Below are 14,967 nucleotides of genomic sequence, written 5' to 3'. Positions count from 1 at the left end.
CTGTCCAGGTAGTCACGGAGGGAACGGTCTTTGCGGAAGGCGGAGAGGGGTGGGGAGGGGAATATATCCCTGGTGGTGGGGTCTTTTTGGAGGTGGCGGAAATGTCGGCGGATGATTTGGTTTATGCGAAGGTTGGTGGGGTGGAAGGTGAGCACCAGGGGCGTTCTGTCCTTGTTACGGTTGGAGGGGTGGGGTCTGAGGGCGGAGGTGCAGGATGTGGACGAGATGCGTTGGAGGCCATCTTTAACCACGTGGGAAGGGAAATTGCGGTCTCTAAAGAAGGAGGCCATCTGGTGTGTTTTGTGGTGGAACTGGTCCTCCTGGGAGCAGATACGGCAGAGGCGGACATTAACCTTATCTGCACACTAGCAGTCCAGTCAACTGAGCTAATGCACCCTCTTTCCCTGCCATGGTAGGCTTTTACAGGACAAAGTATCAAGTAAAGTTTGGTCAAACGAATGGTTTATTTACAAAAAAAACAAACAAACTTCAGACAAAACACTACCTTCAGCCTCAAGAAAATGTAAGACTACTTTATGAAATGAATACCAGAGAGAAAAAAAACATGTGGGAAAAAATTCATAGCATTGATTACTCACAGTGAAAATGTACCAGTAGATGAAAACGAGGCTGACACACATTGCCAGGTTGGCGAGCAAAGAAAAGGGAGCCAGGTATTTCAAGTTGCGAATGTATACCAACAGAATGATGAATGGCAGAAAACTAAGCATGTAGAGACGGCTGTCCATACTACCAGGTTCCAAAGTTGAGACGTTTTGATTGCAGTTATTATTTGTAGCATTTGCTATATCCACAACCTTAAAAAGGTGAAAAGTGCAAAAATTCAAATATTTAATTAAAAACACACTCAGCACACAAAGATGTCATTCTTATATCCTTTTACTGGCAAATAATAACATTATAGAAACTGTCAACGAGGTTGCAAGAACTTGCTTAATTGTAACATTTATTGGGTTCTACACCATTGCCCAAATTTTATTTTTAAAGCTGCAGGTGATTAACCAAAGACGAAAATGTCAATAGGCAAATTCTTGCATTTTTAGCAAGATTTTGTGCTCAAACTTAGAACTGATTCAAAAAAGAAACAATTTCACAAACTTTGCAAAGCAATATCATAGCTATTCCACAAACTGCCACTGGAGTGAATAAAACATTAAATACTATAAAATTTTAAGCTATGAATATTATTTTATTTCCCTACTTCCTACAGCTCCCCATACCCTTTTTCTCTAAAAAACAAATTAACAGAATGTCATATACCATGTTTGCCAGCTTAACACAAAGGTGAAGCTTAAGAGAACTGTGGATTCAAAACATACTTCCAGATATGATTACCAATGTTCATTCATCAGTGCATTAAGGCCATAGGACCTATGAGCAAATATTAGGCCAGTCTGCTGCCCCATTCAATTATGGCTGATAAGTTTCTCAACCCCATTCTCCTGTTTTGTCCCAGTAACCCTTGAACCTCAATCTTATATATACTCAATAACCTGGCCTCCACAGTCTTCGGTGGCAACGAATTGCATAGATTTGCCATGCTCTGGCTGAAGAAGTTTCTCCTTACCTCCATTCTAAAGGGTGTTCTCTTTCCGCTGAGGCTGTGCCCTTGGGTCCCAGTCTCTCCTACCAATGGAAACATCTTCCCACCATCAGTCCAGGCCATTAAGTATTCTGTTCGTTTCAATTAATCAGATTCCCCCTCATCCTACTAAACTCCATTGAGTACAGACCCAGAATTCTCAAACGCTCCTCATATGTTAAGCTATTCATTTCTGGGACCATTCTCATCAACCGCCTCTGAACACATTAAGGCCAGTGCATCCTTCCTGAGAGCTGGGGCCCAAAACTGCACATAATACTCCATACGTAGTCTGACCAGAGTCTCAGAAGTACATCCCTGCTTTTATATTCAAGTGCTCTCAAATCAAATGCTAACAATGCATTTGCTTGCCTAACTACTGATTCAACCTGCAAGTTTACCTTGAAAGAATCCTGGACTAGAACTCCCAAGTCTCTTTGCACTTCAGACTTCTGAATTTCCTCCCCATTTAGAAAATAGCCCATGCCCCTATTCTTCCTACCAAAGCGCATGACCTCACACTTTCCCATATGGTACTCCATCTGCCACTACTTTATGCATTCTCCTAACCGGTCTACATCCTTCTACAGCCTCTCCACCACCTCAATGCTACCTGTCCCTCTATCTGTCTTGGTATCATGTGCAAATTTGGCCAGAATGCCCTCAGTTCCTTCATCTAGAACATTAGTGTATAAAGTGAAAAGTTGTGGTCCCAACAACAGCTGCCATCGTGAGAAGGACCCTTTCATCCCCACTCTCAGCTTTCTGCCGGACAGCCAAGCTTCTATCCATGCTAGCACCTTGCCTCTGATACCATAAGCCCTTATCTTACTCCATAGCCTCCTGTGCGGCACCTTGTCAAATGCATTCTTGATGTCCAGGAAGATAACATCCATTGGCTCTACTTGGTCTAACCTGCTCATTACTTTCTCAAAGAATTCTAAAAAATTTGTCAGGCATGACTTCCCCCTTGATGAAACCATGCTGACTTTGCCCTATTTTACCAAACACTTCCAAGTAATTCATAAATCTTATCCTTCATAATGGATTCCAGGATCTTACCCACAACCGAGACTAGGCTAATCCATCTGTAATTTTTGGTCTTTTACCTTACTCCCTTTTTAAACAGGGGTGTCAGGTTTGTGATTTTCCAGTCCTCTGGGACCCATCCTGATTCTAGCAATTCCTGAAAGATTATCACTAACGCCTCCATTATCTCTTCACCTATCTCCCTGAGAACTCTGAGGTGCAGTCCATCTGGTTCAGGCGATTTATCCACCTTCAGGCCATTCAGCTTTTCTATCACCTTCACCTTGGTAACAGACAACATACTCAGCTCTGCCCTCTCACTCTTGAATTTTTGGGATACTTTTCATGTCTTCCACTTGAAAATCAACACAAAATAATTATTCAATTCCTCATCCATTTCCTTCTTCCCCTGACATCATTTTCCAGCAGCCAAATGTCCATTTTTGCCCTTTAGATATTTAAAGAGACTTACAGTCTTCCTTTAGATTACTGGCAAGCTTACACTTATATTTAATCTTCTCCCTTCTTATTTCTTCTTTTTGTGGATCTCTGTTGGTCTTTGTAAGATTGCCAATCCTCTGGTTTCCTACTGCCCTTCGACATCTCATATGCTTTCTCTTTTGCTTGTATGCTATCCCTAACTTCCCCAGTCAGCTATGGATGCCTCATCAACCCTATACCATACTTCTTTTTTCTCAGGATGAATCTCTGCCAAGACTCCCAGAAACTCTCGCCATTGCTGTTCCACTGTTTTCCCTGCTTGGCTCCTCTCCCAGTTAATTCTACCCAGCTCCTCCATTGTACCTTTGTAGTTGCCTTTATTCAAGGTAATACTATTACCTCTGATTCTATCTTCTCCCTCGCAAACTGCAGAGTAAATTTAATATCTTCAGGTGAGATAGAGGGACATAAAAGGGGTGGGTGAGTTGCATTACTGATTAGAGAAAACGTCACAGCTGCACTAAGAGAGGACACCTCAGAGTTCATCGAGCCAAGCCATAAATTGGTAAAATTTAAGAATAAGAAAGGTGCAATTGGTTTGATGGGGTTATACTATAGGCCTTTGAATAGCCAGAGGGAGATTCAGATACAGATATGTAAGCAGGTCACGGAAAGATGTGAAAACAACAGGATTGTTGCAAGTGAAGGACTGCTGCATGAGGAGATTCAATAGTGGTCAAGAATCACAAATGTTTTTGATTGAGCTAATGAACCAAAAAACATGATTTAATAGATTGGCAAAAAATAATTAGAGGCAACAGGAAGGTGTGGGAAGCATTACAGCACCTTGTTAGGACCTGGGATGAACTGCCTGAAAGTTTGGTAAAATCAGAATCAGTATTAATTTTCAGTAAAGTTTAATGTAAAGGATTGATCAAAGGGAATAAAAGATTAGTCTATGGGAAAGGAACAGGAATATGAGATTAATGGGTTGGTTGCACAAAAGAATCTGCAGAGTTCTGACAGGCTGCCAAAATTATTTTTCTTTGCCAATATTCCACATTTCATTTCAGTATTGCTGTAAGCATATACAGTATTATGAGAAGCTGGGAATTCATGTATGCAATACTCTATTTCTCTGCCTTTGTACTTTAATTAATCACAGTACTAGCTCCTATCTTGTGTCCAACTGGACTGATTTATTAAATAGTGCTGCCAAAAGTAATTCACAAATTAAATCATACCTGCTTAATGTTGTCAGCCAGAAATACAAAGTAAACACAACAAAACCCCAGCTGGGTAAGGATCAAAAAGAACTCCACCAAAATCCTGGAAGAGAATAGCAAAAGCGATCACAAAGAGTTAACTGTTTGAACTAATATCTCAAAACAAAATGCATAGTAATTATAATGATAGCAGCTGAGGGCCATGACTGGGCCAGAAGACTAGCAAATGGAATGGAGCAATCATTATGCAGCCCCAGTCATGATAACATGAAATGGTGGGAGAAGATCGCAATGCAGAAGGAAATTGAGATATGGGTGTAAGTAGGAGTTTGTCATACGTGAAGCTGGGGTGAAGAGCTTATGCTTGAAACGTTTACTCTCCTGCTCCTCAGATGCCGCCCGACGAGCTGCACTTTTTTCACTTTTTGACTGTGAAGTTGGGGTGAGACAAACTTCATTGAGGGAAGGGCAGGAGTGGTAGCTCAACATTCCAGGGTTTAGGTGCTTCAAGTGAGATAAAGGGATGTAAAAGAGTTGGGAGAGTTGCATTACTGATTAAAGAGAATATCACAGCTGCACTAACAGAGGACATCTCAGAGGGCTCATAATTGGTAAAACTTAAGAAAGGTGCAATTGGTTTGATGGGGTTATATTAATGGCCTCCTAATAACGAGAGAGAGATACAGGAAGAGATATATAAGCAGGTCATGGAAAGATGTAAAAACAACAGGATTGTTGTAGATGATTTTAACTTCTCCAAAATTAACTAACGCCCATATTGTTGATGTTAGGTAAATAGAGGACAGTTTCTTGAAACAATATATAGATAAAACAATTAGGGATGAGCTGTACTGGACCTTGTATTGGGGTATGTACATGGCCAGGTGTTCAATGTTTCAGTGAGGGAGCATTTTGGGAATAGTGATCATAATTCCATAAGTTTAAAGATAGTTAGGATAAGGATAAAACTGGTCCTCAGGTGAAAGTATTAAATTGGGGAAGGTTAATCTATCAGTATTAGGCATAAACTGGAGAAATTAGTTTGGAAGCAGCTCTTTGATGGTAAATTCACTTCCAACAGGCTGGTGGCTTTTAAAGGCCAGAAGATCAAAGTTCAGAACCAACATATTCTTGTGAGGGCGAAAGGCAAGGATGGCAAGATTAAAGAAATCTTGGCTGACAAGAGATATTGAAAGTTTAGCCAAAAAGAAAAAGGAAGCATATAAAAAGGTTTAGGAAACTGAAATCAAACAAGATTCTTGAGTATCTTGTTTGGAAGCAGAAAATAATTTAAACAGGAAATTAGGAAAGCTAGAATGGGATAACTGTCTTTGTCAAGTAAAAAGAGAATCCCAAGGCATTTTATATACATTAGGACAAGAGGGAAACTAGGGAAAGCATAAGTCCACACAAGGACAACAGAGGAAATTTGTGTGTGGAGTTAGAGAAAGTGGGTGAGATCCTTAGTGAATATTAAGGTGAAATACTCATTAAGGACATGTTTGCCTCAACAGTCAGAGCACTGAATATAAAATTGGCAAGTCACGTTGCAGCGGTACAAGACTTTAGTTAGGCCATATTTGTTGCCACACAACAGGAAGACTGTGGAGGCTTTGGAGAGGATGCAAGAGGTTTACCCGAATGCTGCCTGGATTGGAGTGTACTAGCTAGAAGGAGAGGTTGAGCAAACTTTAACTGCTTTGGCTGGAATTTGAAACTGAAAGGTGACCTTATGGAAGTATATAAAACTATGAGAAGCATGAATAGAGTGGAAATGGCAAATAACCTTAAGAGTCTTAACCTTAAGAGTCTTAAGGTTAAAGGTGAGCAGGGAAAGGTTTAAACAGGATGCACGATGCAAGTTTTTTTCTCCCACAGAGTGGCAGATGCCTCAAACGTGCTGCCAAGAGAGATGGCAGAAGCAGTCATCTTAGCAAAGTTAAAGAGGCATTTAGACAGACACATGAATAAGGAAGAGGGGGATACCGACCAGCCACAGGCAGATGGGATTATTTGAGAATGGCATCGTGGTCAGCACAGACACAGTGGGCCATAGGGCCTGTTCCTGTGCTGTACTGTTCTAATATTGTGTGAGATGGTATCCAAGCAGTGTAACAGTACAAGAGGAAGAGGAAGAGAAAGAGGAGATCAAAAACAGACATTTCAAATATTACTTGCTTTAAGATTTACATTATTATTTTTAACTTCTATTTACAAACTCTCAGAACATCTCAACAATCCAAATACCTTCCAACAAAAGAATGCTTTTGCAGCCAAAGGTTGGGGCATTCTTCCAAACTGTACATCACCACGCTTCCATAATCTAGATATGGCTTCTGTAACCTAAATTTAAAAACACACTCTTAAAACCTCAGCATTCCACATACTCAATGTGACAATTTCAAAAGAAGGTATCTTTCTCACTGAATAGAACCAAGATCAAATACCCACAAAAACTATTATTCCCTCAGAGGGCAAACAGAGAGCAAGTGTATGTCATAAACACAGAACAATGGATCCAAAGTAATTCAGACAATTTAAATGCAACTTTTATTTTACACAAAATACAGAAATGTCTCAGAACAAAAAGTTAATTGCAATGCAACTGGCAATTTTCCATATCTGGAAGAACAGGAAAAGCTTACAATATTACAGATTGATTAGCACGGTGAAAGCCTTTTACCTTAATATCAAAAACTCTACAGAACTTGGAATGCAGCTCACAACTACCTTCTCCAGGGCAACTGGGATGGGCAATAAATGCTGGCTGACTCAGTGACACCCACACCTCATTAATAATTCAGCAAGTTACAATCTTTGGCAAATGATTAAGCTCACGATTTGCCAAAGTTTCTCCGGAATCCTTAAGTCAAATGGGTGATTGAATACTATCCATATGCTTGGATGGTCACAGCTATAACATTCAGAAAATTTGACATTGCAGAGTCAGACTCATATAGCACGGGAACAGGTCCTTCCGGTCGATGCAAAACCAACAAACACCAAACTGCACTAATGCCATTTGCTTGAATTTGGAACATAAAATACCAGGATGTAGTAGGCTAAGTACTCATCTACATGGTTAAAAATGTTGCAAGAGAAAGCACGTTCCATATTTCTACCACCCCATGGGTGAAAACATCTTCCTTAGATTTTCTCTAAACTTACACTCCCTGGTTTTAATACACATCTGTTATGGGGAAGAGATTGTCACGATTTGCTTTGTCTGTGCCTTTCATCATTTTTTAAACTTCAAATCAGATCCCGTCCTCAGGGTATTGAGCATTGGACTTGGGGGATCATGTTGCGGCTGTACAGAACATTGGATAGGCAACTATTGGAATGCTGCATGCAATTCTGACCTCCCTACTGCAGGAAGGATGTTGTGAAACTTGAAAGAGTTCAGAAAAGATATGTAAGGATGTTGCCAAGGTTTGAGCTATAGTGAGAGGCTGAATAGGCTGGGGCTATTTTCCCTGTAGTGTCGGAGGCTGAGCGGGTGACTTTATACAGGTGTATAAAATTATGAGGGGCATGGATAGGGTAAATAGACAAGGTATTTTCCCCGGGAGGGGGAAGCCCAAAACTAGAAGGCACAGGTTTAAGGTGAGAGAGGTAGGATTTAAAAAGGGACCTAATGGACTCATGTTCACACAGAGGGTGCAGGGTGTATGGAATGAGCCGCCAGAGGAAGTAATGGAGGCTGGTACAATTACAATATTTAAAAGGCATCTGGCTGGGTATATGAATGGGAAAGGCTTGGAGGGATATGGTCCAAATGCTGGCAAATGGGACTGGATTGATTAATTTAGGATATCTGGTAAATAGGGCAAGTCTTTTCCCTGGGATCGGGGAGTCCAGAACTAGAAGGCATAGGTTTAGGGTAAGAGGGGAAATATACAAAAGAGACTTAAGGGGCAACGTTTTCATGCAGAGGGTGGTACGTGTATGGAATGAGCTGCCAGAGGAAGTGGTGGAGGCTGGTACAATTGCAACATTTAAGAGGCATTTGGATGGGTATATGAATAGGAAGGGTTTGGAGGGATATGGGCCGGGTGCTGGCAAATGGGACCAGATTGGATTGGGATACCTGGTCGGCATGGACGAGTTGGACCGAAGGGTCTGTTTCCATACTGTATATCTCTATGACTTGCCTTTTCTGCTCCAATGAAAACAAACCCTGCCTATCGAGTCTCTGCTTATAACTGAGACATTCCGTCCCATCTCTTCTATACCTCTCCAGTAGAATCATGTCCTTCTGATAGTGTGGCAACACTGCTCCATTGTGGTCTAACTAAATGCTTTATAAAGTTGTAAAAAGATTTCCTTGCTCCTATATTCTACACCTGGCTAATGAGGGCAAGCATCTGTAGGTTTTCACCACCCTGCATACCTGTGCCGACACCATCAGGGATCAATGAACTTGTACACCAAGGACTTTATGTGCCTCAGTACTCCTAGAGGCTCACCATTCTTCTGCATATTATTCCCTTATTACATCTCCTAAAATGTATCATCTTATATTGAGTGTATTAAATTTCACCTGCTGGTGCTCTGCCTAATTTACCAGCTGGTCAATATCAGACTGCAGCCTGAGACCATCCTCCTCCCCATCAAATAACCAGTTGTCCAGAAGAAATAATAAACCACTTCAGTTGACCAGCTCATCATAAACCTAAACATTCATTTATCCACTGTTGGCTTACGAGAGTGCAACTGTGTAAAGGTAAAGTCACCATAAGCCTACTAGACAATAAGGCTGCTCTTTCATTACAGAAAGAACTGATGGTGGTTTAACCTAAGGGTTACCATGTCCAGATGGCTGAGGCATAGCCAAAAATAAAGATCAAGTTTGAGCATGTGTTAAATGGTGCTATTTGGAATTATATTTTTTTTAGTTCATTTAGAATTTGCGATCCAAGATGAGAAAGAGCTATGTTGCACCTTTCTGGAAAGGGTTGATAAACTTGATAAAATAGCCAAATTTTAGATTTCTAACCAATCACTTACTAATAACAATCATTTACTTTAAATGCATGAATAAATTGAGATACTTAGGACTACATAGAAAGTGAAAATGAATGAAATGAAAAATGAAACATTACAGGTGCTCACTACAGAAATTAGCAGAATCAAAACTTACTTAGTTGATAGATAGCGACTGCATTTGACCAGCAAACGCATACAATGTACAGCTACCACTCCCATGATAACGAGGCTGATTGGACCAAGCTGTGGAAAAAGGGATTTAAAACTTTAAATTATACATTAGTCTCAGCTCTGCATTCAAATACCATGATGCTTTTGATCAATTCATGTTTACGTCCAAGTATTTAACATATTTAACTCCTTTCAAAAAAGTCTTCATCAAGTATTTTACACACACAACTGGAGATCCAATAGGAGAGGAAAAAGATGGAAAGTTAAACCCTAACACTACTCAGTTCTAAACTGAACCCAATTAATTACAAGTTCCAATAACTGAAGGTATGAAGAGGGATCACGTGTTCATAAATACCACATTCCTTTGATACCCCACCATTTACCTTTGAGGCAGTTCAACAGTTTCCATATACAAGTGGTTAATTTGTTTAATAAAGAAACAGTTGTGCCTATAGACGTGGTAAGGAAGGAAACCCTCTGTTATTTGAGTACTGTAAGAGTGAAGCCATTCAAGGAGATGAAATTTTTTGTGTTTATGAAACCTTTTAAATTCTATGCAAGGTATGTAGAATAAATCAAGCTATGAATAAAATGCCATCAACTGACCATTTCCAGCATTTAAGAGTCACCTAACCCAGCTGGAAATAAAACTGCGATCAATTGCCTCATCAACATCCACAAGGCTCATGTTAGGTTGCGACACATAATTTTCCCTCACATGGATGGATATAATTGCAACATCTCAAGTTCAAAGCAAGACTAAGATCAAGATGGAAAGCAGCAGCTAAATTTATAGGCAAAGAGAATGGAATTTGGAAAGATAAACTGGTACAAAGACAAAGCAAGAGTATAGCCATGGAAATAATTAAAAATGGTGACCAAAAGTGTTCAAGATAAATATATTCAGCTAAAAATCAAGAAATATCAAATTCTGTAACAATGACAAATACACAAGTGCTGACATAAGAAAGGTGACAAGGAATGAGGCATTAGGAACAAAAAAACAAAAAGGAACAGTGGAGTAAATTATCAAGGGTTATATAAACAGTACTTTAGAAACACAAAAGAAAAGTTAGCTAGCTTTATGTTAATGAAGATTCCATTATCTTTTGTTCCGATGTGTGATAGCTTATCAATCTGGAAATTAGAAATATAAAAACAAATGGTCAGCAGGTTTCAAATTTGAAGAAAGAGAGGGAAACAGAGTTAAAATTACAAGTCCAATAAGACTCATCAATTTTGAAACAGGGTCACACTGGATTTGTAAAGTTAACTATATTTGTCTCCACAGATGTTGACAGACTAGCTGAGTTTCTCCAAAATTTGTTTTAGATTTCCAGTATCTGCAACATTTAGCTTTCAAGGCAATTAATTCCTTAAAAATGCACGAGAAAAGTGCGTAAGTTAATGAGCCATAATACTTTAAAGAAATGCACTGGATCCTATTCTTAATGGGTACTGGCAACTGTTATATTTAAACCTGAGATTGAGATCAAAGATATAGTAAATAATATTATAACAGTCTGGTCAAAATGTACAATGAAAATGCATCAGCCTTGGCATCACCAGTCTGCACAAGATTTCTTTCAGGTGATGGCTTTCTGCTTGTAGGAGCATATGTCAGTTATTTTGAGGAAAACCCTTAGGTTGACTTCTGAACGTAACTTTGTACCAATTTAAATACTGTGATGTCTTGAAGATTTAGATTTAATGTACAGTTTACAGTTGATAATGGAAAGTATTCATGGATTATTCCTATTCTGCTCAAAATTGTGTCCAAATCCCCATCTGTCAACAATTACAAAAAGGTACTCCCACGACACGACAACATCAGCTAAAAAAAAACAAAAAAATCGAGAGAAGGAAAAAAATCCCCTTTCCCCCAAAATCTCTAAAGGGGCCCTGTACAGTGCTCATAAAAATGAAAGTATCTCACCACAATACCCGCATTCTTCACTGCCAGTGGAAGGCTGAGGAGCCCGGTTCCTATGTTGCCTTTCAACAAGTGAATTAATGTCTCAATAGGTCTGAAATGCAAACAAAACTAATACTGCTTAATATACAATGATCCTATAGTTCAAACATACTTTGGATATAGAAATTTACTCCAGAATTTAAAAACTGCACTTTTGGTTCTTTGCCAATTCTAACAACACACCAGATCATACAGTACAACAGTAGAGAACTTATTTGTGCTGCAAAAATTAATTCTGTTCACTATTTCTAAATGCACTCTTCAAAACAGTAATGACAGTCGAGAGTGTGGTGCTGGAAAAGCACAGCAGGTCAGACAGCATCCAAGGAACAGGAGAATTGACGTTTCGGACAAAAGCCCTTATCATGAATGAGGCTGTGAGCTGAGGGGTTGGTGAGATAAATGGGAGGGGGGGGTTGGGGCTGTAGCTGAGTGTGCGACAGGTTGATGGAGGTGGGGGTAATGGTGATAGGTCGAAGAGGAACGTGAAGCGGATAGGTGGGAAGGAAGATGGACAGATAGGACAGGTCATGAGGGCGTTGGGTGGTTAGGAAGTGGCGATAGAGGCGGCCCAGGACCTGCATGTCCTTGGCAGAGTGGGAGAGGGAGTTGAAATGTTTGACCATGGGGTGGTGGGGTTGGTACTAATGTCAGGCCAGCCTGAATCTAGGCTTGATTGCACCAATAACCAATCACTATGCTCAAATTTAGAGTATATCACTCCGATTTTTAAACAATTAACCATGCTTTTCTCTAAACTTACATTTGAAGGTAATCGGTTTGATTCTAAAGGTTCCAAATGATGTTTTATAAATCCCTCAGAGTATGGAACAAAAAAGAAAATAGGACAATTATGGGCAATTACTGTTTTGAAGGCACATTAGCAACAAAATCAGTTTTGATTAGTTGGAACAGTTAGTTCGAGGCTGATCAGTAATGCAGAGTAACGCTAATGATGCAGATGCAATTCTATTACCAGGTAAGGGCACCAAGAAGGCCCTGCCTCCTCCATCTCACCCAGAGGTGTAGTGATTCAGCACCATTCTTCCCTCTCTGATCAGAGAGCAACTTATGGTCCTCCCGGACTAAGATGACTTGCAATTCAAACAATTCACAAAAAAAAGCTGAAAATGTGTTGCTGGAAAAGCGCAGCAGGTCAGGCAGCATCCAAGGAACAGGAGAATTGACATTTCGGGCATAAGCCCTTCTTCAGGAATGAGGAAAGTTCCTTGGATGCTGCCTGACCTGCTGCGCTTTTCCAGCAATACATTTTCAGCTCTGATCTCAAGCATCTGCAGTCCTCACTTTCTCCACAAAAAAACAATAGTTCTACTTCAAAACTTTAAAACACTTACGTTGTGCCAGTTCTTTCATTTATACGCTGATAATTTCCAAAATTATCAGATGACCGTGAAGAACTATCAGGTGAAGAACTCAAGTAGTCATGGTCTGGACTGTTTTCTGTGGAACTATAATCATTGTAGTCTTCACTGGTCAGCTTTTTTGTTGACATGATGGCAGCTTCACAACTGCTGTGTAAGAATGTAGAAGTGATAAAGTAACCAGCAAAAATATCATGTGGGGATGAAAGGAAGATGCACAGCTCTTCAAACAAGCTATACTTTAACAATGCATTAAATTTTGACTCCACATTAAACATACAGTGCCTTATACGACAGCACCAATATTCCATGTCAGATCATCACTGCTAGATCAATTTTCAAAAACTGCCTAGTGCCAAATGTTATGAACCAAACCACACTCCCTCAAAACTTTTCAACAAGGTAACCCAGACCCTAACTTTTCTGGCTCTGTTAAGCAAAATTGATATTCCAGAAGTGATGGAGTTGGTCAAAGCCCCTCGGTTTTAAACAAAACAGAATTTATTCACAGAGTACCAAATAAAACACAAACAAAAGAGAACAGAATACAGAATAACTTAATCTATCCGAAAACCCAGACTATCCCACCTTAATGATGCTGTTCCAAATTACTGCAACAATCCCCATAAACACACCTTAGCGACAAAAAGAAAGGTAAAATCAAACACACGGTCTTACGGAAGAGAGAGAGAGATGTCAAAAAGATTCAGTATGGAACACATTCTTCCATGAAACTGTTTCTTTAACTACCAGCCTCAAAAAAACAACTGAGTAGCCAAAGTGTTAAAACAAAAACAATCCAAACCACAGAAAAGCTGACCTGGGGTGGGGGGGGAACCGACCACACCCCTTTCATTGTACATGTGTTTCTTTTTAAACTTTTCCTGAAGCAGTATCTGTTAGCTATAATCAGATTAGTCCTAAAACCCATCCAAACTAGATATCATGGCAACTCTGTGTGTACAACACTTTTGAAAAAAGCCGAGGACAACACACCTTATTAAGGGAGTAGCATCGTCACACAAGAGAACTGTACACAATGAAAACTCCTCACATACGCACCAACAACATATGTAGGAAAAAGGATGGGGATGGAAGGCAGAAATTCAGGGAGCTAGGACAGAAGCTTAGAACTAGAACGAGCAGTTGTTATTTCTGGTTTGTACCCGTGCCATGTGCTGGCAGATGAGGAATAGGGTGACAAAACAGTTGAACCCGTGCCAACAGGAATGGTGCAGGAGGGAGTCAGATACTTGGATAATTGGGGCTCATTCTGGTGTAGGTGGGCTCTCCAAAACAGGATGGTCTATACCTAAACCAGAAGAGTACCAATACCCTTTTTTTTTTGGCGGGGGGAGAAAGTGGAGGAGATGGCTTACTAATGTTCTTTGGGAGGATTAAAATTAATTCAGCAGGGGGGTGGGAACTGGAATTGTAGCTCCAGGTGGTTGAGAGTAGTGATGTCATGAATAAGGTTTCAAGATCGCAGGAGTGTATTGGCAGGTAGGAAGATGGCTTGAAGTGTGTCTACTTCAATACCAGAAGCATCCGGAATAAGGTAGGTGAACTTGCAGCATGGGTTTATACTTGGGACTTCGATGTGTGGCCATTTTGGAGATATGGATAGAGCAGGGACAGGAATGGTTGTTGCAGGTTCCAGCGTTTAGATGTTTCAGTAAGAACAGGAGAGGTGGTAAAAGAGGGACAAATGTGGCATTGTTAGTCAAGGACACTAATGCCGTGGCAGAAAGGATGTTTGATGAGGACTCCTTGGGAGGATTTAAACTAGTAAGGTGGGGGCGGGGGGTGTGACCCAGGGAGATAGTGAGGAAAGAGAACAATCTGAGACTGGTACAGTTGAGAACAGAAGTGAGTCAAACAGTCAGGGCAGGCAGGGACAAGGTAGGACTAATAAATTAAACTGCATTTGTTTCAATGCAAGGGTCCTAACAGGGAAGGCAGATGAACTCAGGGCACGGTTAGGAACATGGTACTGGGATATCATAGCAATTATGGAAACATGGCTCAAGGATGGGCAGGACTGGCAGCTTAATGTCCCTGGATATAAATGCTACAGGAAGGATAGAAAGGGATGCAAGAGAGGAGGGTGAGTGGCATTTTTGATAAGGGATAGCATTACAGCTGTGC

At 40.4% G+C, this 14,967-nt stretch overlaps 1 protein-coding gene across 8 annotated transcripts in view; it reads right to left on the bottom strand.

Annotated features, from left to right (window-relative positions):
- Positions 1 to 14,967, bottom strand: part of slc36a1 (solute carrier family 36 member 1) — a 78,685-nt gene that overhangs the window by 52,726 nt on the left and 10,992 nt on the right. For 5 of the 8 annotated variants that reach the window (XM_043703231.1, XM_043703232.1, XM_043703224.1 and 2 more), the window contains exons 2-7: positions 12,793 to 12,969; positions 11,399 to 11,489; positions 9,443 to 9,531; positions 6,547 to 6,642; positions 4,318 to 4,402; positions 600 to 818 (exon numbers count right to left, since the gene is read on the bottom strand). In XM_043703231.1, coding sequence (XP_043559166.1) covers positions 600 to 818; positions 4,318 to 4,402; positions 6,547 to 6,642; positions 9,443 to 9,531; positions 11,399 to 11,489; positions 12,793 to 12,950 — 738 coding nt within the window. In that variant the 5' untranslated portion in view covers positions 12,951 to 12,969. The remainder of the gene's footprint in view (positions 1 to 599; positions 819 to 4,317; positions 4,403 to 6,546; positions 6,643 to 9,442; positions 9,532 to 11,398; positions 11,490 to 12,792; positions 12,970 to 14,967) is intronic. The other 3 variants (XM_043703226.1, XM_043703230.1, XM_043703227.1) reach the window with 1 other exon arrangement.

Source organism: Chiloscyllium plagiosum, chromosome 14 (assembly GCF_004010195.1).
Source record: "Chiloscyllium plagiosum isolate BGI_BamShark_2017 chromosome 14, ASM401019v2, whole genome shotgun sequence".
Classification (NCBI taxonomy): domain Eukaryota; kingdom Metazoa; phylum Chordata; class Chondrichthyes; order Orectolobiformes; family Hemiscylliidae; genus Chiloscyllium; species Chiloscyllium plagiosum.
This window is presented reverse-complemented; position numbering and strand designations above follow the sequence as displayed.